Below are 27,696 nucleotides of genomic sequence, written 5' to 3'. Positions count from 1 at the left end.
TCTGTTTGTTTTCTTTTTCCTTTGTTGGGGTGCTTGAACCCCCTTTAGATCACCAAAAAAAAAAAAAATCAACTTAAATTGGTAAATTCACTTTTGACCCCTTCTCCCCCAAAAAAAAACCTGGTAACTTCACCTAATAATCCTCTAACCTTGGTAAAATAAACTAAATCTTCTCTCTCAAATCACAAAACAAAAAAAAAAAAGATTAAAATATTAAATTGATTTTTTATATTTGACCTAATTCTATTTTGGTCTCTAAAATTTAAAATGCCCTATTTGAATTAATTTTTTTTTATTTAGTTTCAATATAGTCCTAAAGTCAATGTTAAATAATTACTGTCACTGTTCCACTAAATTTTAATATTCTTTTTTAAAAAAGAGGTACAAATTCGAGAGGTATAGAATCAGTAACGAATATATCACCATAAACTACTGGCCTTGATTCAACACTTAGAGAACATCGTCGAAATATAAAACTCGTTTTCCATAAAAAAAGTTCACCGACGACAATGAAGACAAAGCACATCTACTGCAAAAACTCTCTTAGACAACGAAAAATTTAATTGTATAAATTTTTCATATCTAAAAACTAAATTTCGTTAATTATTTAATATTGACTTCACGATATAACTACATTAAAGTTAAATAAAACCTTTTAAATTTAAATAAGACAGATATAACTACATTAAAGTTAAATAAAACTTTTTAAATTTAAATAAGACAGTTTAAACTTTAAAAAGTAAAACAGGATCAAATTTAAAAATAGAATACCAATTTAATAATTTACCTAAAAAAAAAAAGTACTTCCTGCATGGCCGTTGATATTCTCCGTAACTACTGTCATATTGGCTGTTTAAGTGTATACGATAGTTGCCTAATTGGTTGATGCATAGAATAGAAGATAAAAGGGACAAGAGAAAAGAAATATTGCAGAAAGGAAAGGAGAATGATACTAAAACATAATTACCGTATATTTCCATTTTCTCCTAACATTTACATCAATAACTAACGGAACGTATCACCATAACAAAATGAACGACTAAGACCCAGACCCTTTAGGCGGAAGGATTCTCCCCCTCCTAACTAAACTATAACAAGCATTAGAAACATTGCGAGATACCCTTCTTTCCATAAACACAGGGTACGTCACTCTACAAATTAGAATGCTCCAAAAGTATAAGAGTTGTTGATTAAGGGTTGGGGGGGTTATAGCTAATAGAAAAATAGTCTCCTTAATTAAGCAAAAACATAGCCACAAGAGAGTGCCATTAAACACACAGCGGCTTGTTCCTCTTCCCCCAACAAACACATACTCCTCTGTTTCTTCTTTAGCAACCAAAACTCCTCACCCAACGCCATCAAATTCACTTTCAACGACTCCTTCAACTCGTTATCAGAGGAGGAGGTAGAGGAGCTGCTGCCACCGCCATTTTGTGATCTCTCTCTCTTCCTCTCTTGTCCTTTTCTCATTCCCACCGCTGAAGCCCTTCTCTTCCGGTACCTTATTCCGCACGCGTTGCAAAGACTCTGATCAAGAAACACAAACAATAAGAATTAATATTTTGCATGACACATCCAATGAAAAAAAAAAATTTAAAATTGGAGGGTATGACCTTGGGACCAGCAGGTCCTCCTCTCCACAGTGGAGTCTTGGTGGTCTTGCAATCACTACAACACTTCTTGCTCTCACACACCCATTCCTGTTATCATGAAATCGTAATTATATAATAGTAATGTAATAATCAACCACTTCAAAATCACTACTCAATTACAGAACAGACCTTGTTGAGATCCATCATTACCATGAGCACAACCACAACCGAATCGGCGAAAGAGAGAAAAATAAAATGGAAATGTAAATGAAAGTAGATGATAGCACCCTACTAACACCCGCACGCTGCTGCAGCAGAGTAGTAATGAGAATAGAAACAGAACCACAACCGACTATGTGATTGTGAATATACCCCTAAAACCCTAGGGCTCCCCATTACAATGACCGAAACGCCCTCACAATTCCGCATTTTGAAGCAACCACGTGCCCTCTGACGTGTCTGCTTCTCCTATCCACACAATCTCACCCTACACAGGACCGTGGAAATTTCAGGACGATTCTTATTATTTTACAAAAATAGAACACACAATTAGATAGATAGATAGATAGATAGATATCAGGCAGCGGCCAATTATTAACAATATATAACCACATCTTATTGATGAGGTTTTGGCTTTAATTAATCTTGAGAAATGGGATTTAAGAACTCACTACTCTTTGGCTTTACTTGGCGGCATTCATTATCCATTCGACTTTCAGAAACACAATTAAAAAGCATAATCACTAGTGTGGTGACTGGTGAGGCAAGGTCAGCTGCATAACCTTAACAGGCATATATTAATCCAAACATTTAACCTTGAACCCTGTTGCTCAACTTTTAAGCATAATTAAATAAACGGGGTATGCCGTAGCCGTATGCCAATGCTCAATCACAATCGGCAACCCAATACATTACTGCGTGCAACGCTCTTTTTAGTGTTTTTATTTCTATGAATCGGTGCGCCTCACCGACACACCCCTCTTACCTATTTATATTTTCTTTGCTAATGCGACCAAAAATAACAGAGGAGAAAGCAACTAATGACACATGCCATCCAACTTTATAAACCTAAACCGAATTTATAACACCATACTTAAGATTAATAGTTTAGTCAAATAATTTTACAAATGTGACAATCTATAATTAAACTTGTGCAATTCGAATGATGTGAAGCCAGGAATAATCATTGCTCTCTAATTAATAGAATCAAACAATATTGAAATGCAATCCGTTAAGGTAATGCGATTACAGTTAGGCTTTCTAAAGGAGGTGGTCCCTGTTGCCGTATGGTGGTTTTTTTTCTCCTTTTGGGCCTATGGGCCCTCTACTTTGACCAAAAACCGAAATTCAATAATATTTTTTCAAAGCCCAACAGAATGCGGGCGGTTTAGTGGTCATAACTATTATGGGTCACCTTGCTTCTCCAAAAGACAAAACAAGCTTTAAACCCCAAAGGCAAGCTCAGAGACCAAAGCTTCCTTATTTTTATTTCGGTGAATAAAGACCCATTGCTCCCCTCCTAGGTTCTAAACTACTAATCATGTGCAGCTGAGGCTTGGCACAGATGGTGGATTTCTACGCCTCTCATCAAGCTGCACCCGGGTTCAAATCCCAGCTGAGGCTGGATGTTGCAAGAACCCATAATACCCATGTAGTGTGTGTGAGTGTATTGTGTGAGTGTGTGAAACATGGGGTTAATGCCTAGGATTGGGGGTTGTCCAATCCACTTGACCAAAAAAAAAAAAAAAAAAAAAAAACTACTAATCATGTTAATGACCAAAAAAGAGAAAAGAACTACTAATCATGTTCAAGTACCTTGTCATAAACAAAAACAAATAAACGCACATAAACAAAAGCTTAAAATAACAAAAGTACCCAATAGGGTTACAACGTTTGAGCTCATTGAGAATAGGTGAGTTGACTCGTAAACTCGTAGCTCAAACTCGCGAGTCTACCCACGAGTTCACGAATTTTGCCCAAGTTTTATTCAAAATGGCATCATTTTATGTTAAAAAAAAAAAAAAAGAAGAGAAGAAGAAAGGAAAATGGGTCTAAGGTTACATTAAGTCAGGAAATGTCAAGCAAGAGAGTGGATAGACAAATAACATTTTGTTAATAGTAAAGCGATTGCCAATAAGTTGATTGAACTACAAAGGAGATTTATGTGGTGTAAGGAGGATGGTAACTGTGGTATGCCTCTAGTAAAGTGGGAAGTGGTTCAGACTCCAAAAAAGGCTGGCAGCTTGGGGGTCGGAGATGCAGCGCTTTTGTTTAAGTGATGGTGGCGGTTTTCAAAGGAGGATTGCCTGTTGTGGAAGAAGGTTGTTTGCTTTTATAGTAATCTAAATCCCAATATTATGCTATCTAGTCAGATTTTACCAGTGAAGGGAGGTCCGTGGAAAGACATCTGTCAGTTGAATATAACAAACCAACAGGTGAAAGCAAAACTTTTTAATGGCTTGGCAATGGAAATAGGGTATGGAAGACGAACTCTGTTTTGGGAAGAAAACTGGGTACCAGGTGGCCCTTTGAAAGTACTTTTTCCAAGGCTCTTCTCTATTTCAAACCAACAAGGATCTGTGATTGGGGACTGTGGGTTCTAGGATGGGTTATAGTGGATTTGGAATTTTCAGTGGAGGAGAGAGTTGTTCCAATGGGAGTTGGAATTGGTCCATCAACTTCATGAGAGGTTAAGGCTAGTGAATCTATCAGCTGGTAGAGAGAATAATATTGTGTGGAAATTTGATAATAAATGTATTTTTTCTACTAACTCTTTTATGCAAGTATTGCAATCGGAGACTCTTTCGGAAGAGATTACGAGTTACAGTTTCACTAGTTCAATTTGGAAAGGATTCGTACCTCCCAGGATCGAGCTTTTTCGTTGGTTTGTTCTGATACACTGGGTGAATACTAAAGAACGGTTGAGCAGACTAGGCGTTATTCATCAGAATGAAATTTTGTGTGTCTTGTGTAAAAAGGAGATGGAATTTGTTCACCATTTGTTTCTTTTGTGTGAGTTTACATGGCAGGTGTGGTGTGCTTGGTTGAGATATTTAGATAGACCGTGAGTCATCCCAAGAACCATGAGAGGGCAGTTTGAGAGTTGGACTGGCATTCATAATAGTAGAAAAGAACAGAAGATGTTGCTGACTGGATTCTTTGCCGTGATCTGGAATATCTGGTTGGAACGAAATGACAGAATTTTTAACAACAGAAAAATAGATGTTGAAGACATTTAAAGAAGGACGTTTTTGAACTATAAGGATTGGACTGGTTTTCACCCTTTTGGTTGTTGATGGTAATGCCAGAGATAATAGGAATTTTGATAATTTCTTTCTTTCTTTTTATTATTTTATTGCTCCACTGTAGTGTGTTGAGCTTTTTTTTGTTTCAAAAAAAAATAACCTAGTGTCCCTCCATGTTTCCTGTTTGGTCGAACTCTATTTCGTTTTTACCCTCTTCATTCAACATGATAAATTGGGATTTTTTTTTTCCGAAATTTAATTACTTAGTCATTATACTACTATTAACTTTGTAATTAAATTTCTACATCTTATTTTTTAATTGAATTTCTATAATATTTTTTATTTTATAATTAAATTTTTTTAGATTAGAAATATTAAAATTAATAAAATATTTTTTTTAAAAATATATGATAAAAAAATTTAATTAGATTTTTAATTATAGATCTTTTTAATTTACAGATAAATATTTTATTAATTTTAATATTTTTTATATTAATAAAAATTTAATTATAAAATTAAATAATATAAAAATCCAAAAAAAATAGAGTAAAAGATAAATAGGTCTCTGACTTTTTTTTTTGCGGACATTTTTGTTCCTGACCATTAAAAAATATTTTTAAGTCACTGACGTCCTTAAAAGTTGGACGGATCAGTCCCTCCGTCCAAATGCCTCTGTCAAACCCAACGAAAAAGTCTGACGTGGCTCCCGAAATGCTTGTCACGACACACGCGTACGCGTGAGAAGGAAGTCTGCCAAGCGACTTGTACACGTGACAAGTATTACAGGAGTTACGTCAGACTTAAGCAGGCATTTGGACGGAGGGACTGATCCGTCCAACTTTTAAAGACATCAGAAACTTAAAAGTATTTTTCAATGGTCAGAAATAAAATTGTCTGCGAAAAAAAAGTCAAAAACATATTTATCTTTTAGTTAAAAAAATATAAAAGTTTAATTTTAAATTTAATAAAATTATAAAAACTAATTAAAAAATTTTTTTTCGCCAGTCTACGGATAAAATTGACATTTGAGTCTATTTGGAACTTGCAGTCCATACTCCATGCAGGACATTGCGGCAACTACCCTGGATAAAGTTGGATCAACGATCAAGGGTATAAGTGTAATATTCTAGCTGCATAATTAATTAATTATCCCCATACCATGACTGCTGGTGCCATATACAAATATCGAAAAGGTCGGATAAAAATAGATGAATAAAAGCTGCCAGCCAAAATATCCTTGAAGATCAGCATCAGCGATAAACTACAAACTAGAAACTAGAAACTTCTTCTACCAAACGCATGAATTTCGTTTTTAATTTAATAAACGTGAACCAAGAAGCGCTTCATCAGAACATATCACAAAGACATGTACCATAGTCCCATGCGCCGAGAGCATTTTTATATGTGCAATGCAATACTTAAATCGCCACTTATGTCGCCCTGTGCCACCAAATCCCCATTCACCCTAATTGGGAATATTTATATAGCAGGACCCATTAACTTTTGATCATCCCCACCATCGTAGAACCCAAAATCCTTCATCATATGACGATGATTCATGGTGTTTCCTTATCTACTTTACATACTCACACAAGCAAGAACAAGAACTCGACAGTTTTGCATGACATACACGTGTCAGATGGGACGTGCTTGAATCCCTCTAACCCCTTTCTCCCAATGCAGGGAAAAGTATTATAAAAAATAACAAAAATTGCAGAGTTACCAGGTGGAACCCGTTGAGTAATTCGAGATATGGGTGCATTGAACCAGAAGAATTTAACTTAAAAAATTAAACAAAAGAAGTAGTCTAAAGGAATGCATTCCATTGACCTTTCCTAACTAGCTGATCTGTTTTAAGTTGTTTCACATTTCAATGATCCAATGAGAGGGGAAACAAAATAAAACAATAAAATAAACTAAATTACAACATTGATCCAGTACAGCCACCTAGCATCGGGAGTTGGTGCGCTTGGCAGGGTTGCCCCTTGATCCACTGCCGCGTCCACGCTTCCCAGCCGTCTGATCTTGATTGCAGTCAAAGCTCACGCCATCTCCACCCACCATCTCCACAAACATCCTCTGTAGGTCCTCCAAACTGTCCCCCTAATCACACATTTGCCCCAACAAATTAATAAATTGAATAAGCCACCATCTTATTTTATTTATAAAAGTGAAAAACAAACCAGTACCTCATCCTTAACATTGTTCATCATTGAGATCATTTCTTGCATGAAATCACAGAACTCCTGCTTAAGAACAGACAAGTTTGGTGCCCAAATTAAAATTAAGGGAGTCCAGTTTTCCAAATTAAAAAAAAAAATTAAGACTTAAGAGAGTCCAATCAAAATAATGCACAGAGGGAAAAGGTAGAGTTAAAGCAACATGCGCGCCGTGCCCTTGCCTAGAACCGTAATTTTACTTCTGTGAAAACGACGGCTAGAAAAAAGAGAAAAGCAAATACTTTGATGGGAAAAAAGTATTCATCGTTTTCGAAACCGAAACGAGATTTTTTTTTGTCTCAACGTAATGTTGCCTAACAAGTGTGAAAAATAAAATGAAAGGAAACAATACGGACTTGATCTTCTTCCTCCAATGGATCGTAGAGCCCAGCATCGTACATTGACCTCTTGGACTGATCCGAAAGAACTATCAAATTTAAACCACATCAATTAAGCAATCCCTAATCGAAATTAGAATTTAATTTAACACCCAAGAATCATGATGTGTCAGGTCTCACCTGAGTAAGCTTCCTGGATTTGCTGAAAGCGGCGCTTGGCTTCTCCAGCGGTGGAAGGGTCCCGGGCCCACTTATCCGGGTGCCACTTCTTCTCAGCCAACCAAATGAAAACGTTATTATTAATTAACGTTTGAATTGAAGGAAGAATGAGAGAAAAGAGCGGCGTATGGTTTTACTTTACCATAGCAAGCTTGCGGTATGCAGTGCGAATATCAGAGAAGGAGGCATCCCTGCGAATCCCGAGGACGGCGTAGTAGCAAGATCCGCCGTTGGATCCTCCTTCTCGATTCATCAAACCACTGAAAATAGAACCCCTGCCTGCCTGCCTCCTCAAATCAAACGGCGAGAACTGAATTTGGAATCGGAAGAGTACGAGCTAAAACAAACAGAGTTTTTCCATAAGGGAATTAAAGAGGAGAGAGGGTAAATCGAGGATATAAATGAATGGGAGAGGATAAAACCGTAAATTGGGGTGGTGGAAGAGAGAAAAGGAACATGGAGAGGGAGAGAGAGAGGAAAATATCTTACGGGTTACTGGATTTGGTTTTTTGGGTCCTTGGGAGATGGTAGATATGATCATACGATATGTGCGAAGAAACTTCGAGACATTTTGAAAGATTAGATATTTTGGGCTGGGCTAACAAATTGACACTAGAATTTGAAGAAACTACACCGCTGTGCCACTCACACGGTGCATTGCGTAGTTTCACGTCTTCCACGTCAGCATTAACCGGAACTACCTCAAGCATTGGGGAGTGGGTACAAGACACCATTGGGTGATAAAAATGGAATTTAAACAATGACCAATGGTATGGTATTTAAAACGTAATGTCTATTATTATTTAAAAAATTAAAATTTAATATTTAATTTAAAAATTTAGTTAATATGTATTTTAAAAATACATGATAATATTATTATTAATAAAATATTTTAAAAAATTTTAAAAAATATATTTTTTTAATTTATCATCTTAATATGTTTTTAAAATCAGAAATTAATTTATGAATGGTTATTAATAAAATATTTTAAATATTTTATTTAATAAACAAAAAATAAATATATTAAAAATTTAAATTTTTTATATTTTTAAAAAATATCTTTTTAATTTATTATCTTAATATGTTTTTAAAATCAGAAATTCATTTATGAATGGATAAATAAATGGTGATATGCTGGTATATTGGTGCATGGTGTGTTATGCACAAATGTAGAGCTGTTATGGTCAGATCTCCTCAAAATGTAGGCTACATTTTGATGGAAACGAAAAACAAAAAAACTGCTACCAGAACAAAACGCAAGCTGCGTTTAGCAAAGAGGAAGAACCACGTCTTGAAACGTATCTCTTGTACCCTGCATGCAGATATGACCAGCATTTAACCACCTTAGAACGCATTAAACGCAGATTGTGATTGGCAGGTGATAGATCAATCGCAGGTTGCGATTGACAGGCACGGAGAGTGCATGGACGACTGTTTATGGAGAATGCTGAAGCGGTCTTTATAAACAAAACGCAAGTTGGGCTGAAGCAAGGTTTTCACTTTGTTGAGAGAGTGTTGGAGCTTTAGAGTGCAGGAGGGTTTGTGAGGGAGAAAGAAGAAGAATACAATAAAGGGTTAGAGTTTCAGTGAGAAAGGAAGGAAAAATAGTTCGTAATTTTACCAAACTTAAAGAACATATTATTAAATATTTGAATTATCCTCAATAGGTAAGTATTATTTTTTAATTTTATGATGAATAAGTAAATTTATTTATTTGTATTTTATGTATATGTGTTTTAAGTAGTAATTTTATTATTATTTTCATCATTATTATTATTATTGTTGTTGTTGTTGTTGTTGTTGTTGTTGTTGTTGTTGTTGTTAAGTTTTCAAAAAAAATTATTATGATTAATATATTGTTATTTTTTTTATAATACTGTTTAAGATAATAATAAATTATTATTATTTTTTAATAATAAATAATAATATTTAATACTTTTTATTATTTTTTATAATTTATTATTATCAATAATAATAATAATAATGTTGTTTATAAAATTATCATTATCGTGTTTTTATTATTATTTTTTAATATAATAATAGTTATTATTATTATTATTATTATTATTATTAGTAACGTGGTTATTATTATTATTATTATTATTATTATTATTATTATTATTATTATTATTATTATTATTAGTGTTTTTGGGAGTAGTTAATGTTATGATTAGTATATTATTAAGTGTTTATAATAATGTCTATGATAACAATAATAGTTTTTTTTTATAATACCGTTAGTACATTATTATTATTATTATTATTATTATTATTATTATTATTTATTTTTTGAATATATTATTAACTGTTATTATTAAGAATTTATTATTATTATTATTATTATTATTATTATTATTATTATTATTATTATTATTATTGTGATAGTTATATATAGTTGTTGCTAGTTATTAAGAAAAGTAATAATATTTTTTTATTAATGTTATTGTTAACACAAATTATAATTAGGGTAAAGTATTAAATTGGTCTCCTATGTTTGGACGTAATCCTGTTTTGGTCCTTAAAATTTAAAGTGTCCTATTTGAATTCAAAAAAGTTTTATTTAGCTTCAATTTAGTCCCACCGTGAGGGCAAAGTAAAATGTATTGATGCATCCACGGTTGATTTTATGTCTTTGGAGCTTGTATTTGTTCTCCAAATTATCGACCTTGTTCTTGTACTGTTGTCATGTAGTACATTCCGTTAATTATTTAACTTTGCCCTCACAGTGGGACTAAATTGAAGCTAAATAAAACTTTTTTGAATTCAAATAGGACACTTTAAACCTTAAAGACCAAAACAGGATTACACCTAAACGTGTAGGAGGCCAATTTAGTACTTGACCCTTATAATTATGAAGTAATATTAATAAGGGTAAAGTATACTTTTTGTTCCTAAAGTTTGACAAAAATTTCAAAAATACCCTAAGTTTTATTTTATTTCAATCTTGTCCTAGAAATTTTCGATTTGCATCAAATATACCCTCGACGGCTAAATTTTCAAACAATTTAAGACCAATTTAACAATAATGCATGAAAATTATGCTTGATTTGTTTGTGTTGAGGGTTGTTCTTATGAAATTGTTGTTGAATTGGTCTTAAATTTTTTGAAAAATTAGCCGTCAAGGGTATATTTTATCCAAATCGAAAACTTTTGGGACAAAATTAAAACAAAATAAAACTTAGGGGTATTTTTGAAACTTTTATCAAACTTCAGGGAATAAAAATATACTTTACCCTATTAATAATTATCATTTTTTTGCAGGCTATCAAGAATTTGTTGCCCAAAAAACTAGATCCATCAGAGACCTTTAACGAGATAGTTACAGCGTCACTGGTATTTACTGGGTTTCAACACGTTTCGCGAGTAGGCGAAATGAGAGGCCATTCTGTACTCATGAGTGCCTTGGTGGAACAATGGAGGCCGAAAACCTACACGTTTCACCTTCTAGTCGGCGAAGTGACGGTGACGCTAGAAGACGAGACACATATTCTTGGCCTCCCGGTTAATGGGGAGCTCGTCACGGGTAGAACAGACAGCAGTCATCAATTTCTGGTGGAAAATTCCATCGCTTGTTTCAGTCAGGAGCCCGGTCCACACGATCACGTCTTAGATAAGGTAAATCTTAGATGGGTCTGACGGTGCAGAGACACCGAATCGTGGGACACGCAGGAGTCCATTGAACGATATGTTCAGACTCATATTTTCTACGTGCTCGGAACGGTTGTGTTTACGGATAAGTCTACCACTTCATTGAACTCGAAATTTCTACCTCTACTTCGAGATTTCCACCTAATTCTACTATACAGTTGGGGGACAACCAGTCTGGTACATCTATACAGATCGTTGTGTCATGCATCACGACACAACTGTAAAGAGATGGATGTGCCACTCATACTACTTTTTGTTTGGGCGTGGGAGCGTATGCCGTTTCTGACGCCCATTCCCCGCGATCAGCTCGTCGATGTTGGTGTTCCACTTGTGCGACGGTATTGTTTTTTACTGTTGTTATTATTATTGTTATTGTTGTTGTTGTTGTTGTTGTTGTTGTTGTTGTTGTTGCAATCATTCTAATTTTGTTCAAGTAGAGTCATTGGCACCGGCATACAAGATATACACGGAAGCCTACTGCACATTTTAGGATAGGACTCGATGACATGGGACCCGATGATGGAAGTTTTAACCATTTATGTTAGGCTGCTTATTTAGAATAATAATTTTACTAATCGGCCTCGTGGTTACTAATGTGCAGCTCATATGGCGGCCGTATATGGAAGTGGGGGTTTCGGAGTACCTCGTTGTAAATTTGTTTATGTGCTCCACAAATTCACCATTAGTGTCATTCGAGTGTATAGAGTGGCTCCCGACAGACTGAGTTAGACAACAGTTCGGACCGCAATAGTTTTCACCAAACCCGGCATTCGAGATAGGTCATGAACATTGTAGGCAGTTGACAGGCCCACAGAACCATGACTGGAGAGACAGGAACAGTCAATGGGTTAACATGTGGATATCTGGCCGCTATAACACACTACCGTTAGGGGAAAGATTGTCAACTTTCATCCGCTCTTGGTGTACTATGAGTGGTACACACAACAGTACCGACATCACCTACGACTGTTAGATAGAGTTGTAGGTGAAGAGGCTGGTGCGAATGAACCATAGGAACAACAGGAAGAACCAGCTGGACCTCAGCAGCAAGTTCTCCCTCATGAGCTGCAATTTCAAATATTATTATTATTATTATTATTATTATTATTATTATTATTATTATTATTATTACCGTATTTAATTATTATGAATTATTATTATTTAGGTTTATTAATTATTATTATTTACTATTAATTGTAATTAATAATTAACTAGGTTCCGGTATATGAACACCACTTTCAGGCACCGGCATATGAGCACCAATATCAGATGCCGACATATTAGCAGCACTGTCAAGAGCTGGCATATGGTCAGCATTTTCAAGCACCGGCCTACGGCCAACAGCAACAATTTTGGTATATGAACAACATCAGCAGTGGCCGGCATATGAGCAGCAAGAACCGTACATACCAGAACTACAACCATATCAAGCAGCTGAACCCTACATACCACAGATGGTAATTCCAGTAGATGGTCAGTTTAGTCCGTTGGGTGGATCTGAAACCATAAGTTTGTCTCAAGTCCTGAGAGATACAGATTATCTATTTCCATCGCTAGAGCAACAAGGGCTTGCTGCTTCTCAGCAATCCGCTGGTCGCGTGCCACATCAGGTCACGCCAGTGACTTCGACATGGATCGATCGTCGGATCATGTAGATCATCCTTGTCCTTCCGCACAATCGAGTACCGAGTTGTTCGATTTGAATAAATACCCGCAGTAGGAAGATTGAGTTTTAGGACATGACCTTCAGCACTGGTATGATTATGGTGGAGCGACTGCTCCGGGAATGAGTGGTTTCGGTTTGTACGAAACTGACGATGCGAGCATGCCAGATGTCGGTGCTTCTGACATTGGCAGTGGTCTGGATGCCGGTGTGTCTCAGGGTCGTTGGTATAATTTACAAACACAGACTACGCCACCGGATAAATACACCCCATCTTTGTATTCGAAGAAGGCGCCGAGAAAGTAGTCTGTTACAGTTTATCTTGTACTGCTTGAGTTTGGCTTTGTTTTCAATGTTGTATCTCATATTCAGTGTTGTATCTCGTATTGTATATTTAGATGTTTTTGTTTGTTCTCGTATTCTTATTCCATATTTAGCTTTGTTCTCGTATAACTCTGTGTGAGATTAGCCTGTCCCATAATTAATCTAAATTTATTTATTATTTAGTGTTTAATGCATACATAAATAAACGGACAATTTACTATAATAAATAAAATGGAAACCAATTTTACCAGAATGCACAAAATGAAAAATGGATACCAACATGCATTTTTTGCATAATCTATGTAAACTGCGACAGGAGTCCCGCGATTTACAGAATACACGTAATCCGCTATAGAGGTGTCGCGAATTACGTGCAAGAAAAACTGATCATAAACCAATTTTACGTGTGGGCGTGAATTGTGCATAAACCGCGAGAGGGGTGTAGCGGTTTATGCATTACTATAAATACGCTAAAGGGGTCTCGCGGATTACATTTGTGCTGGAAGAAAAAGTATTCTAGGGAGAGAAGTAGTGGTTTTCTAGATAGAGGAATAGAGATAAAAGTGGTTGAGTTGAGTTGAGATCGGAGCCGGGACCATGGCGGAGGCACGCAGTCTATACAGGCTCAACGGTGTTGCGCACGTGGCTGGGAGCATAAACGAAGAGGTTAGCATTATAATTTTTAGTTAATGTATTTAAATTTAGATTTAAATTATTATTTTAATAAGAAAATGTAGTATTTAAATTATTATTTTAATCGTTTATGTCTTTCATTGAATTTTGTGATTAGAAAATAGGAAGTGTATGTTACCAGTTTAAATTTTAAAATTGTAGTTATGTGGTAGATGACTATAAATTACTGTTGGATTTTTTATATGTTTGGTTTATTCTGTGACATGCTCCAGCTGACTAGGTGTATATATAGTGTCCGGAGGCAGCAGAACATGCCTCTGCATGACAGGATCATACCATATCTGGAGAGGGCCAGTTTGTACCACATGGCGAGGCTCAACGCCAGGTAGTTCTGGTTGGACGAGCCCTTAGTCAGTGCTTTCATTTAGAAGTGGCGTCCTGAGACGCATACCTTTCATATGCCCTTTGAAGAGTGCACTATCATACTGCAGGATGTAGCATACCAGTTGGGGCTGCCCGTGGATGGTTTACCTGTATCCAGTTGCCTTACTGATTTTGAGAAGTTTATGGAAGAAGGCAGACTGGCATGGGAGTGGTTTGAGGAACTGTTTGGCGAGCTGCCACCACAAAATAAGGTGAAGTAGTATACAGTCCAATTCACCTGGTTTCATGAGAGGTTCAGGGTGCTGCCAGATGATGCTACGGAGGAGACCGTACACATATATGCATGGTCTTATATTATGATGCTGCTTTCCACTCAGTTGTTCGGTGACAAGAGTGAAAACTGGGTTCACATACAGTGGTTGCCCTTTGTGGCGAGGCTTGATGATATGGGCAGTTATAGCTGGGGTCGGCATCGTTGGCCTGGCTATATCGATGCATGTGTCGGGTGGCCAACAGAAACATGACAAACTTGGCAGGCCCCCAGCAGCTACTGCAGTCATGGTACTTGCTTGATATACTTCGCCGTCATTGAGTGGCACCAGGTGGATAGGGTGCTGCCACAGCAGGGTGGCGTTCAGCACGAGCCTGAGCCGGCATCGAACATTGATTGGCTCCATGCCAAGGATGGGAGGGGTGGGGACAGATGGTTCTTGAGCTACTACCAGGTATGGCACCTTAGTTGGCAGAACAAGTTTGATGATGTCCTGAGTATCCCCCGGGTGCCTGATCCCGGGTCGTCCGAGTGGTGGTGGTATAGAGTGGCTCTTAGGTTTCTGTCGCCAGATTCCTTGATTGCCGATCCTAGGGCCGAGGAGATCTCATAGGATGTTGTTCAGAGAGGGTCGTCACAGGCTCCTTTGAGGGTACCCATGCCAGACGTGCCAGATAACAGGCGCGTCGAGCGGTGACGACGCGTTGGTACCCGGGGTGCTGACTTATAATCGCATGCGCCTCATTTTGTACCGCCGGATTGCCTGCCAAGTCTTCGTCATCATTTTCGTCATCGACTTCATAGTTGGCTTCAAACTCCTCTTCATTGTCGTTTTTATCTTCTTCCCAATCTATATCCCCGAGTTCATCAACAATGACATCATCGCCAACCGCATCCATCCCTGTATGTTGTTCAAACTCAACGTACAGCTCTATCATCGACACGTGAAATCAGATTTGTTGATAAATATAGAACATCCGCTGCATGCATGCGTCGTCAGTGATGGACATTAGTTGAAACTGTATCAGCCCACCAAATACCTGTACAGAATTTCTATACAAAACGTTGCTCACCCTTTTTAAAATGTGACTTTGTATGTTCTCACAAAAACTATTTTGCAACTCTACAAAACTCATGGTACATGGAATAACAAATGAAAACGGACATTCACAAACAAAAGTCATCATTCGTGTGTGTTTGGTATAATCTCACCGCTATAATACACTCGCATATTTGCAATACTTTTCATAACCTCAGCCTCACCTAACCCGTTTTTTTTTTTTACACAACTAATTGCCAAAAAAACTCACAAGTATGAGATATATGAAAGAAAGAGGAATGAGAATATAATGGAAGTGAGATACAACTTGGTTGAATTGAATTTTGTATTTATAGGTAAGACTCTCGATTAAAATATTATTTTTTATACAAAATGCAGGCTGCGTTTTGCAGCTTCTGAAAAACTTTTTTGACCCGTTTAAAACGTAATCTACGTTTTGGGGTTTCCAAAAAAAAAGTCAATTTCTAAACACAACCTACATTTTGGATTTCAAAAAAAAAAAATGTCCATTTCCAAACGCAATCTGCATTTTGGATTAAAAAACAAAAACAAAAAATTTAAAAAGCTGAAACTTCATAAATGTAGCCTGTGTTTTGGTTGCACAAAAAAAAAATTAAAAAATGAGATAAAGACAAAACATAGTCTGCATTTTAGCTGACACCCATAGCAATACAAATACTTAATATACATCCATTTTATTGTATTACACCATCATCATTTCCATTTTGAAAAAAACCAATTTTTTAAAATATACGTTAGATAAATTTTTAATTTAAAAAATAAAAAATAAATAATTTAAAAAATATCAAAATTTAATACAAAAAAATAAGTTAAGTAAAATTCAAACAACAATTTATAAATTTTTTATTTTTTTCAATAATATAAAAATTTAATATATTTATATTTTTTATAGATACTACAAATTTGAAGGTCAAATTTATAATTTTTTTAAAGTTTATAAATTTAGTTTATAAATTTGAGGGCCAGATTCATATTCTAACGTTAAAAAATTTTTGAACATGTCAACCGGAAGGTCTGATTTAGGTTTTTTGAATTTTTTTTATTCAAAGTCGATCTTTAATTTTCTATCTCCACCCAAAATATGATCTTCAATTTTTTGTCACCACCCAAAATCTAAGCTTTGATTTATAGTTTCTAAGTAAAATTTTTTTCTATATTTATAAAAAAAAATAAGAAACACACCAACTCTCTAATTATGTTATATTTTTTTGATCCATTACCAAAATAATTAATCAACCTATAAGCAGCGGCGGAACTTGAAACAAAATTTTGGGGGGCCAAATAGAAAATAATTGTCAAAATATTTTTTATATGGACCTCATTTAAGATAAGTTAGTCTAATTTCATCTCTCTGGTTTGAGTGATTTTGCCAAATTTAAAGCCGTTTTTCAAGATCTCGTTCCAAAAAGTTAAGGTTAAAGTCATCAGATGTAACTTTTTGAACTTTTGAAAGTTATATCTCACTTTCTTCGTGATTCATTAAAGTAGAAGAACTATCTACAGGTGTTGATATTGTAAAGTTATATGTTCTCCTTCTTAAATATTAGCATTCCTCTTAAAAAATGTATCAATTCTTTTATTTTTTATTATTATTTTATATAAAAATTTGAATATATATCCTGTAAAATATGTAAAGAAGTTAGAAGGACAAATATTAAAATTTATAATATTTATTGAATTTTTTTTATCAATTTATATAAATACAATAATATTAATACTTATTGAATATTTTATTATTTTTTATCATATAAAAAATTAAATTAAATAAATAGTAAAATATAAAATAATATTAAATTAAATAAATAAAAAATATCTAATTTTTTATATTTGAACTTTAAGATAGAGAGAGTGTTGTTTATTGAACTTATTAGATACTTTAAGTCATAGTAAAGTATTTAAGTCAATTGAACTATTTTTTATTTTTTAAAAAAGTACTAATAAGTTTTTTATAAAAAGTTTAGGGGGGCCATGCCCCCTTGTCTGAACTAAGCTCCGCCACTGCCTATAAATACTATAAAATTGACCTTAAACATTTTAGGTTTTTATCTTGTGACTACTCACGTGCTTCTTCGTATGAAGCTGTTGATAACGGAAAATTATTAAAAAATAATTTAATTAAATTTATTAAATTATTTAATAATTTTTAAATATTAATTTTTTATAAAAATTTTACGTAAAATTTTATTTTATTTTTATATATTTCATATCTACTACGTGAGCATTAATCGGAACTACTTTAATAATGGGGTCCCAATAGGAGTGTTTATAGATCAGATCCGATCTGTATATTCGTGATTTTTATCTGAATTCGATCCAAAAATTACGGATATAAATCCGATCTGTAAGACTATCAGATCGGATCCACATACTAATATGATCGAATTGCGAGTTTTGTATAAATATCCGTATATCTGATCTGTATATCCACAAAAATAAAAGAATAAATAAGTAAATATTATTTTTATATTTTATTTCAATTAATAATTATCATATATGTTGTATTATTTTAATTTATTACTTAGGAAAAATATGTTTAATATTATTTTAAGAGTAAACATATTTAAAAGAATAAAAAAATAAATTTTATTGATATTTTTTAATAAAAATAAATATTTAATTTTTTTTTTTTGTGTTTTACAGATATAGCCGATATCCGAAATTTTAGTATGGATCGGATTGAAATTTTGATAATATCCAATTCGATCCAATCCACATTCACCCTTAAGATCCGACGCGATTTGGTGATAAATAGCAATCGTAAAATCCTATTATAAAAAATTATAAACGTTTTACATTATCAATTATTATCAAAATAAAATTTTATTTAATATTGATTTACAAATTAATTATTTTAACGTTTTTAATGATTCGTCGTAGTTATATGATAGAATGTTGGTATTTCATTTTATAAGAAAGGAATTTAAATTAAACATTTTAGCTTTTTATTTTTATATTTTAAAAAAAATTATTTTCAAAATACAAATATTCTTTAAATGTGCTTTAAATTTGATTTCCAAGTGATGGAATTGGAAGTTTAAAAAGATCTATTTTGAATTTACTTTAATATATTAATAGTGTAAAAATTGTATATTATTTTATTTAATAATAAAATCTCTTTTGGATAATTATTTAAGTAATAAATAATAGATATAAGAATTTATGTTTAATAATATGATGTGATAAAATATAATTAAATATCAATATCAAATATTCTTCACACTAATAATAATACATAAAATATAAATAAAATAAAATGAATTAATTCAACAACTAATAATCTTTTTTATTTTTTTTGGGTACCTACAAGTATTTCCTAACCCGTTCAAGCGTTTGTCCAACAACTACTAATCTTAACATTCTGATTTTTCATCTTTTAAGCCTGTGGCCTTTAATTTTTTTTTTTTTTTTGGGCAGCTAGAGAACCCAAGTTTTATGTACATCTTTGCCCCACACCCAATATATATGATTCGGATCCCATGCAAGAAAAGAAAATATTAGTTAAAAATTTAAGCTCTGAAAAAATCATTCTCCATCATGATCAGTTGGTCCAAGAAGGGACGAATCAAGATCATCATCATATTCCAGAAGATAACAATTCCGCCAAACCAAATTGATTATTATATGCTGTTTCACCAATGTCTGATGTTGAAGTAGACGGTTGACCACAATCTTGCCTCCTTTTTTCTAGTTGACCAGCACCATAGGATATCATCACTTCCTCAGTAGTATAGGTGTTAGCATGATCAATTGTCCCCTTTAGCTTTGTTGAAAATTTACCAAATTTCTAATTAAGGTCACAGTCACAAGTAGCTAGATTCAGATGAAATTTGACACATCAAATTAAAGTACACTTTTACCAAGTAGTAAAAAGTAATTTCCATTCACGAATAGGAAAGAAGAATAAAAATTCTGATCTTTGTTACTCTCCTTGATTAGGAAATATACCTCTTACACTAAAGTTGGATTGGTTTCGTATAGCTGCAGCAGATCCTTAACCGTTTTTATTCCAATCTCAAGCAGCCGCTCATGGATTTTCCCACCTTTTGATATATTTTCCAAACGATATACTTCATCATTTAGACATGGAGGGTACTGTTTCTGATTCACTGAATTAAATTACCAAATTGATAGTACGTATTAGTGTATCAAATTATAGAGAAATGCTATTTATTTGTACACTAAAATCAGTCACCAATATATTTGTATATAAATACATGTGTGGTTTAATTTATTTTCATAATGTATTTATATTCCAGCATGTATTTTATATTGGTGACTGACTTTAATTTGGTGGCTGATTTTAGTGTACATGTAGCATAATCCCAAATTATATATATATATATATATATATAGTCTTATTAGCTTAATTAGGTCATGATCTTAATCATGTAAGGTTAGAATCATAAGAAAAAAATGTTATACATACATATGATATATTATATATATATTATGGCACAATTTTTCGTATTAAATGAAATATCAAATAACCAAAAGAGTAATGTTAAACAAAAAAAAATGTTTGGTAATTAATTTTTTTCATGTGAAATAATTTTTAAAATTATTTTATTTATTTTAAATTTTAAGTCTTAAATTATAAATTTTTAACCTTACAATTTTAAATTATAAATTTAAATACTAAACTTGACTAATGTTTAACTAACTAAAAAATTAATTTCATATATGTTTAATTAAATATATGTATAGATAACACAAGACAGTAATTTGGTATGCAATAATGAATAATGATAATTATCCTATTATATACGTGATAATTAAGAGCAAATAATTGAAGACTTACACTCTCCTCTACTATCCTTGACGATAAAAGGATTACTTATGGCTTCTTTGATGGTAGCTTGATGGGAAGTTGAGGACACAATGGCTCCTAACCTGAAATGGCGGCTCCATGTACACTTGGAGTTATCAGTAAACATAATTTTACCGATATAACCAACTCCATTGTTCAGTGTAATAACCGTATCTCCTTTCAGTAACTTGCTTCTATTCTCTCTTTCTCGGGAGATATTAGCCTTGAATTCCGTTGTGCTCCAATTCTCATTCTCATCACCACCGAACTCACCATTAAGGACACAAATCTTGACCTTAATGGAAGATAGTAGCGGATCATCAGTGACTATTAGCTGAGACCTAGTATCGTATAAAGCAATCTGAATAGGGCTTCCATCTTTAGCTTTGATGTTGGAGTGTGTAAAAACTGTGGCAGGTAAATCATTCTTGAAAACCAGCTCAAACGATTTGACCACATGTGCGCCAGTCTCATTCATAGTTTGTCTTGATCTACATACATACATCAAATTTAATCATTTAAGACCGTACAATAATCAACACAAATAACTCTTATTTATGCTAATAATAAATTGGAAAATGAATTAACTCCAGGGTTAAAGAGGAACTAACGTTAGAAGAGCTTCCATCTCCTCGCGCAGCTAGTTGGACATACAAATACAATAATATACGCACAGTTAAGTAATATATTAACCATAGTTAAGAAGATCAGATCCTATAAGGTATATATATTTGTAACTAATTTCAAAATGATAAGAGGGAAAACATTGTTACCAAATTTTGGACAAATTTAGCCACATAGGGCACAACCTCTTTCTCTATGTCCAGTGCGAACCTCAAATATTTTCCGCCAGTAACGATACTACACATGGTGAAACAAAATCATAGTTATATATCTTATAACAAAGAAACATATAATAATAATTAGAACAAAATATAATAAATAAAAGAAAGAAATTTATATATATACAATTTGTCTGGCTGCTGTTGATGAGTATCTTCTTCACGTCTCCGTTTGGAATGTTGATGAGCAGCAGCACTTTCATATTCCCTCGTTGAATCCATTTCGAAAGCACAGGAAACTAATTAGGAATGCCCTAAAATTGAAGTTGTTAACTCTTTGGAACTCACTAATAAGAAGTAGAATTAGTTTGTTGATGGAAACGAATAGTTATGGTATGTATTGGTTAATATTGGTTTATATAGATACTTAGATAGTAGTGTTTGTATATTGAAGCACAGAAGGTTCGAGGAATTTACTACAGCGAATGAAGGTTCGAAGAAAACGCTACGCAACTGATACTGTTTTTGCTCAAATGCACAACCAGTGTCACTAGGGAGAGAGAATTTTATTTAGCCATTATTTAGGAATTTAATTTTGATTATCGGTATAATATTTTATACGTGTATTTAATTATATAATAATACATTAATAAAATTAATTATTTTTTATATTAACTATATGAATCGTAAATATTCATAAAAAATTATTATAATTGTACGACTATATAAAATATTTTATACTGTGAATATATTATAATTAAATCTCTTTATTTTAAATTTTGTATCTTAAATTCTAATTATAAATTTTAAATTTTTCAAAATAAAAATTTCTAAAAGTTTATTTATAATAAAAAAAGGTTGATTAATATTAATTATTTAAAACAACAATTGTTTATACTTTTTCCTTCTAATTAATAAGGTATCTCCGTATAATTGAGTATGAACATGTTTTCATCAAAATTGGAACTTCTCGGTTCTTTCTTCATTATTCTTTTATTTCTTTCACTCACTCAAAATTTTTTTTCGTTGGTGTATGTGTCTAATATATATGTGAGATTTCTAAAACTAATAACGTGTTTTATGTGAAGTTAATGTTATCAATCAATAAAAATATAATGTTTCATAACAATGTTATATGAGAGGTAAATATTATCATTTTAAATTAATATTTGACTAATAATAATTTAAATTTATATTTATTAAAATTATATACAAAAAATATATAATTATTATATTTATATTTATTAAAATTTGTGCATATAAATCAATAAAATTGGTATTTATATTTATCATAATTTATTCATATAAATTAAAAAGATTATTTATTAAAGATAATCTAAAATTTATGCTAATCAAATATTAACCGAAATTATTTAAAAAATAAAATATTTTTTTGATTTTTAACGTTTGGATCAAGGCTAAAATGTTTATATATGAATAATTTTAATGTAAAATATAAAAATATATGATTATTTTAGTATTTTATACTATTATGATGGTAGAGCACAAAACATCATTGATATTTTGTAATAAAAAAATTTTAATTATAAAAGAATAAAACGTTACTGACGTTTTGTAATAAAAAATATTATTTTAATTATTAAAACACAAATGTTATTAATGTTTTCTTAAAAAAATATTATTTTAATTGAAGAAATACAAAATATCACTGACATTTTGTAAATGGCTATAGTAATGTTTAACATGCAGTTTGGTTCATCATAAAAAGATTTTACTTCTAATAATACAATATTAAAAAAAAGAGTTCTTTGGATCAAATCTAAATTTACTTCTTATGTAACGTTTCAACTATTTTTGTCTTAAAAAATTTTAAATAAATTTAATGTTATCCTATTATTAAATTTAATATGAATAATTAATAGAATGAGTGATATAATGTTAACAATCTTATTGTTACTAAAACCTTCTTTTAACATTTTTTTTTAAATCTCATTCTTGTAAAAAAAAAATCTAAAATCTAGTAATTATTCACCAACGTTCTATAATTAAAAAAAAGTTTTGTGTTGATGATTGTTGACAGGTCAATTTTATTTACATACTAAAATTAAATATTATTAACTTTTAAATATATTAATTGTTGATGTCGAATTTATCAATAATTAGAATAATATTAAATGTATTTAACATTTTTTAGGATTAAAATATGATGTTTGATCTTTTTTAGAACAAAAAATAGAACATCTAAACATTAAAAATTTAATTAAAATGTAATCTAAATATTAAGGAACTAAAAGAATATTTTATCCAAATTAAAAATTGTTGGCTCCTGCAATTTTCCGATATATATATATATATATATATTAGTGATAGTAATATAATTTCATTAAATATGTAGTTGTGACACGCGACACGTAGAGGTGTATATGGGTCCGCCCACATCGGATTTGGCTTAACTCAGATTCGATCCGAAATATAGACTGGGCCTAATTTTTAGATTCTAACCCGATCCTAGACCTGATAAATCCTACGTACCTTCGGGTCGGGTGAAAATCGGGTAAAAAACGGGTCTGTAGTATGTAAAATTCACCTAATCTTCAATCATTATTTCACAATTCACATAGTAAAATTCACTTAAAAAAAATATAACAAGAACCAACCATTCTCTAAAATTAAAGTATAACCATAATCAATACTAATATTGTTTAATAACACCAAATATTTAAATCAATACAAATAACACAATATTATGCATTAGTCTAAAGTCTTGCATTTTAAATATAAAACATTAACTTATAACCTTAAAATGACTAATAACACAAAATATTAAGGTTTATAATATTTAAATTCCACATAAAAATAGCCATCATCCATCACTAATAACACAAAATATTAATTGTGTATGATGACCGGGCCACCAGGCCGAGTTCGGGTGACCCGAGCTATGGCATGTACCCGACCCGAATAATGACCGGGTCTATTTTTTAGACTCTTACCCGACTCTAAACCCGATGAAATTACACTAAATTAATCCCTAAAGTGTTCGGAGCTAAACTGAGTCTTTAGACCGGACCGGACCATATACACCCCTACTGAGACGCATAGTGTTAAATATGAATAATGCTATATGTTAACAACTATTATTATTTTGGATTTGTATTTAATCATTAATAATTTATATTTATATTTACTAGAATTTGTATATATAAATTAATATAATTTATTTTTATATTTTTAAAATTTATACACATAAATAAATAAATTTATTTATTGAAACTAATTTAAAGTTTATGTTGGTCGAATAATAACTAAAATTAGAAAAAACTGATGGGATAAGTGTTTCTCATTAAATAATAAATATAGTGTGAGGAATTTAAAGTGGTGGGTCTTTGGGACTCCGAGTCAGTAACATAAATTTCCACAAGTAAGCGCGTTTGAGACTTTTAGACCAGAGACAAGATCACATAAGCTGATAAGCATACGTGAAATTAGTTACATTATATGGCATTTGAATGATTATCTTCTTAATCGGGTGTAGCTAACATACGGTAACTTAATGAAAAATTTTAAATATTTTTATTTAATAAATATAAAATAAATATATTACAAATTTAAATTTTTTTTTTATATTTTTAATAAAAAAATTTAATTTTATAATCTTAACATGTGACACATAATAAATAAATCCTTCTTGATTTAGTTTAGTAGGCGTTCAGGGTTTAGCTATGTTGAAGCCGCTTAAATATGCTACAGTCAGTCATAGAACCACCTACAAATTAATTATAACGTAACGAATTTATCACAACGCAGAAGCTCAATCTCCTTGTTCGTTGATCCCTAGATATAGCATACTTAATTAGCTTCCCTTTTTTGCTTTGTTTGTTTCTTTCTAACTAGATTTCATCTTGTCTTACGCTCATTTATAACCACCTTAGCTTACACGCTAGCTACAAGCTGTGGCTACTCTGACGAAAAGATTAAGAAGTTGTATATAACTGAAGAAATTTTATGTACTACTGCAAGAAGAAATTTGTCTTATTTGATATATATATATAAATATAAACTATAGTATAATAATCTAATTTCTCTCTTTCTCTCTCTATCGCATAATCCAATGTAAGTTGTTACCATATTCAACTCTGTAGTAGGGATTTCCCCTGTATATTAATGATATAAATGACCAAAAAAAAAAATAAATACATATTATCAGCATTATAGATCAATTAACAACTAATGCTATTGGGGAGTCAAAATTGATTATTTTATTGACGAAAAAAAGTCCTAATTATTCAGTAACATGACTGCAATACACAGGACCAAGGTTGCGAGAACCGGACCGGTCATCAAACCGGTCGAGTTACTGGTTCAATGGTTCAATGGTTCAACCGGGGTTGAACCGTGGTTGAACCGGTTTAATTAAATATAGAGTAAAATCATAAAAAATTCAATACATAATTTTAAAAATTTAAATTCAATCATTTCTAAACTAATAAAATTCAAAATTTAACAATTTCACAAAATAAATTATTCATAATTTATCATTAAAAGTCACCATCACTTCACAAAATTAAAGCATTCTGTCTATGAAATTACCTAAATTGCAAGAAGTTTGAGCATTTCACTCATTTAGGTGTTTTCATAACAAAAATAACATCAACCACAAGCATGAAGAGCTACCATGAGCAATGGATAAACATGAGTTTCATAACTTAAACAAGCATCAAGAGACAACCCAAAGTGCATTATTCTTGAACAATTTGCCTAAACAAAGAGTGGTTCAAACTATATGGTAACTACAACATATAATTCAAACTCAAAGCATCACAGAGGCATTTAATCGAACACCTAGCACGCAATGTACAAATTTAGCATAAACAAACAAACTTCAGCTACAATGCTTATCCATTCAACAACTTCCACACTTAATATAGCCAAACACAACAACAAATAGAAGTAACCAAGCTTATATAAGCAAGCAAAGCATCAGCCAACCGAGAAATTTCCAATTCTCAAAACTTGCAACAAACCTAGAATCTACAAACTGAACTACCTTATTCCAACAACCTAGAATCCACTAACGAAAATAAAAAATCCAACTAAACTAATGTAGAACAAACTATAGACTGGCAGAGCGTTAATGGATTCTATTGAGGCTCCTCTGTTTGGTGAAAAATCCTCAGGAATGCCGAAGACAGAAATTATGCAAGGTAGGCAGCAGCAAATTGTTGCACACAGTATAAAGGGCATGGCATATCCGATAAAGCTGAAGGTAAGGAAGACTATACATAACCTGCACAGATAGAAACCTATATTGTTAGAAGACCTGAGAAAGTGAAAAATAAAGTGAAAATAAACTGTTTGAGTTATGACATTACCTAAGCATCAGATCCAAATCAAACACCAAAGGCAAGAAGCAATAAGAACAAAATGGCAAAAAAATAGAAGCAAACAATGGATGAATCATAAATTACCCCTATACTCGTCACTGAAGCAAACAGAAGCAACAAAATTGGATTGAAAAACAGATTCATGAAGCACAGAAGCAGCAAAAACAGATTGAAGATTCATGAAGCAGCAAACAGAAGCAGCAAAAACAGATTGAAGATTCATGAAGCAGCAAAAACAGAGGAACTAGGAAGCATGTTCAAACAGAACAGGCGAGCTTAGAAAATCAGTCTTACCAGCGAATGAGAGGCGGGCTCGGCGAGCTGGGCGAGGAGGAGGCGGCCTCAACGCGGTGGTGGTCGCGGCTGCTGTGCAGTGGTTTCGGTGGCTAATGACGAGCGCTGCTGGGTGGCGAGTGGCGACTGAGGAGCGCTGCTGGGTGGCGACGGAGGAGCGCTCTGGAATCTGGTCTCTGGAGCTTGGTCGGCGGTGGCGCTGCTGGCCTTGGTGAATGGTGGGTGAGGGGGGAAGAAAGGGGAGGCTGGGTGCTGGGAGCTTGGGGTTGCTGAGTGAGTGAGTGTCGAGTGATTAGGGTTAGGTTAGGTCTTCCGCCAGTTTCTCTTTTTTTTTTTTTTTTTTTTTTAAAAAAAAAAATAGCCAAAACGACGTCGTTTTGCTTTTGAATTTCCAAACCACTGAACCGCCAAAAAACCGGACGGTTCTTCCGGTTTACCGGTTAACCGCCGGTTCGACTGGTTTTTTAACCGGTTTTTTGCCATTCGGTTTTTTAAGTTACCCGGACCGGCTAGGTAACCGGTTCCCGGTTTTCCGGTTGAACCGGCCGGTCCGGTCCGGTTTTCAGAACCATGCACAGGACATGCAGAGAGTAGGGTGCAAATGATAACCTTACTCAAAGTTCAACCTATGTTTCATCCCCTCGTAAAACTATGTACAGTAGTGAAATATGAGGATCATTGATAAAGTCCAGAGCCGTGAGGAGATTGCAGATTGATGATGGGTGCGAGAGAAGAGGAGTAGAGAAAAAGAGCATATGAAAGTGAGAGATTTTTTACTGGAAAAATAAGGAGAATTACAAAAATGTTAACTACCTCCTAACTGAAGTTATATACAAGTGCTAACTAAAGAC

General features: G+C 32.8%; 3 protein-coding genes across 3 annotated transcripts; all 3 read right to left on the bottom strand.

Annotated features, from left to right (window-relative positions):
• Window positions 1-947: 947 nt before the first annotated feature.
• LOC112758582 (GATA transcription factor 16) lies at window positions 948-2,822 on the bottom strand. The gene is made up of 4 exons (XM_025807290.3): window positions 2,264-2,822; window positions 1,782-2,079; window positions 1,614-1,700; window positions 948-1,527 (listed from the first exon to the last, which is right to left on the bottom strand). Exons 2-4 carry the CDS (start codon window positions 1,803-1,805, stop codon window positions 1,237-1,239), a joined length of 402 nt encoding a protein of 133 aa, XP_025663075.1. The 5' UTR covers window positions 1,806-2,079; window positions 2,264-2,822; the 3' UTR covers window positions 948-1,236.
• A 3,818-nt stretch (window positions 2,823-6,640) lies between these two features.
• On the bottom strand, window positions 6,641-8,208 carry LOC112758060 (uncharacterized). The gene is made up of 5 exons (XM_025806633.2): window positions 7,756-8,208; window positions 7,575-7,662; window positions 7,413-7,483; window positions 7,027-7,083; window positions 6,641-6,940 (listed from the first exon to the last, which is right to left on the bottom strand). The coding sequence occupies exons 1-5, from the start codon at window positions 7,864-7,866 to the stop codon at window positions 6,785-6,787; spliced, it is 483 nt and encodes a 160-aa protein (XP_025662418.1). The 5' UTR covers window positions 7,867-8,208; the 3' UTR covers window positions 6,641-6,784.
• A 10,649-nt stretch (window positions 8,209-18,857) lies between these two features.
• Window positions 18,858-21,598, bottom strand: LOC112756749 (calmodulin-binding protein 60 B-like). Its single transcript, XM_029293808.2, has 6 exons — window positions 21,394-21,598; window positions 21,198-21,285; window positions 21,036-21,064; window positions 20,416-20,915; window positions 19,563-19,723; window positions 18,858-19,401 (listed from the first exon to the last, which is right to left on the bottom strand). Exons 1-5 carry the CDS (start codon window positions 21,486-21,488, stop codon window positions 19,566-19,568), a joined length of 870 nt encoding a protein of 289 aa, XP_029149641.2. The 5' UTR covers window positions 21,489-21,598; the 3' UTR covers window positions 18,858-19,401; window positions 19,563-19,565.
• Window positions 21,599-27,696: the final 6,098 nt, after the last annotated feature.

Source organism: Arachis hypogaea, chromosome 16, assembly GCF_003086295.3.
Source record: "Arachis hypogaea cultivar Tifrunner chromosome 16, arahy.Tifrunner.gnm2.J5K5, whole genome shotgun sequence".
Classification (NCBI taxonomy): domain Eukaryota; kingdom Viridiplantae; phylum Streptophyta; class Magnoliopsida; order Fabales; family Fabaceae; genus Arachis; species Arachis hypogaea.
The sequence above is the reverse complement of the archived record's forward strand: the minus strand, read 5'-3'. Positions and strand labels throughout refer to the sequence as shown.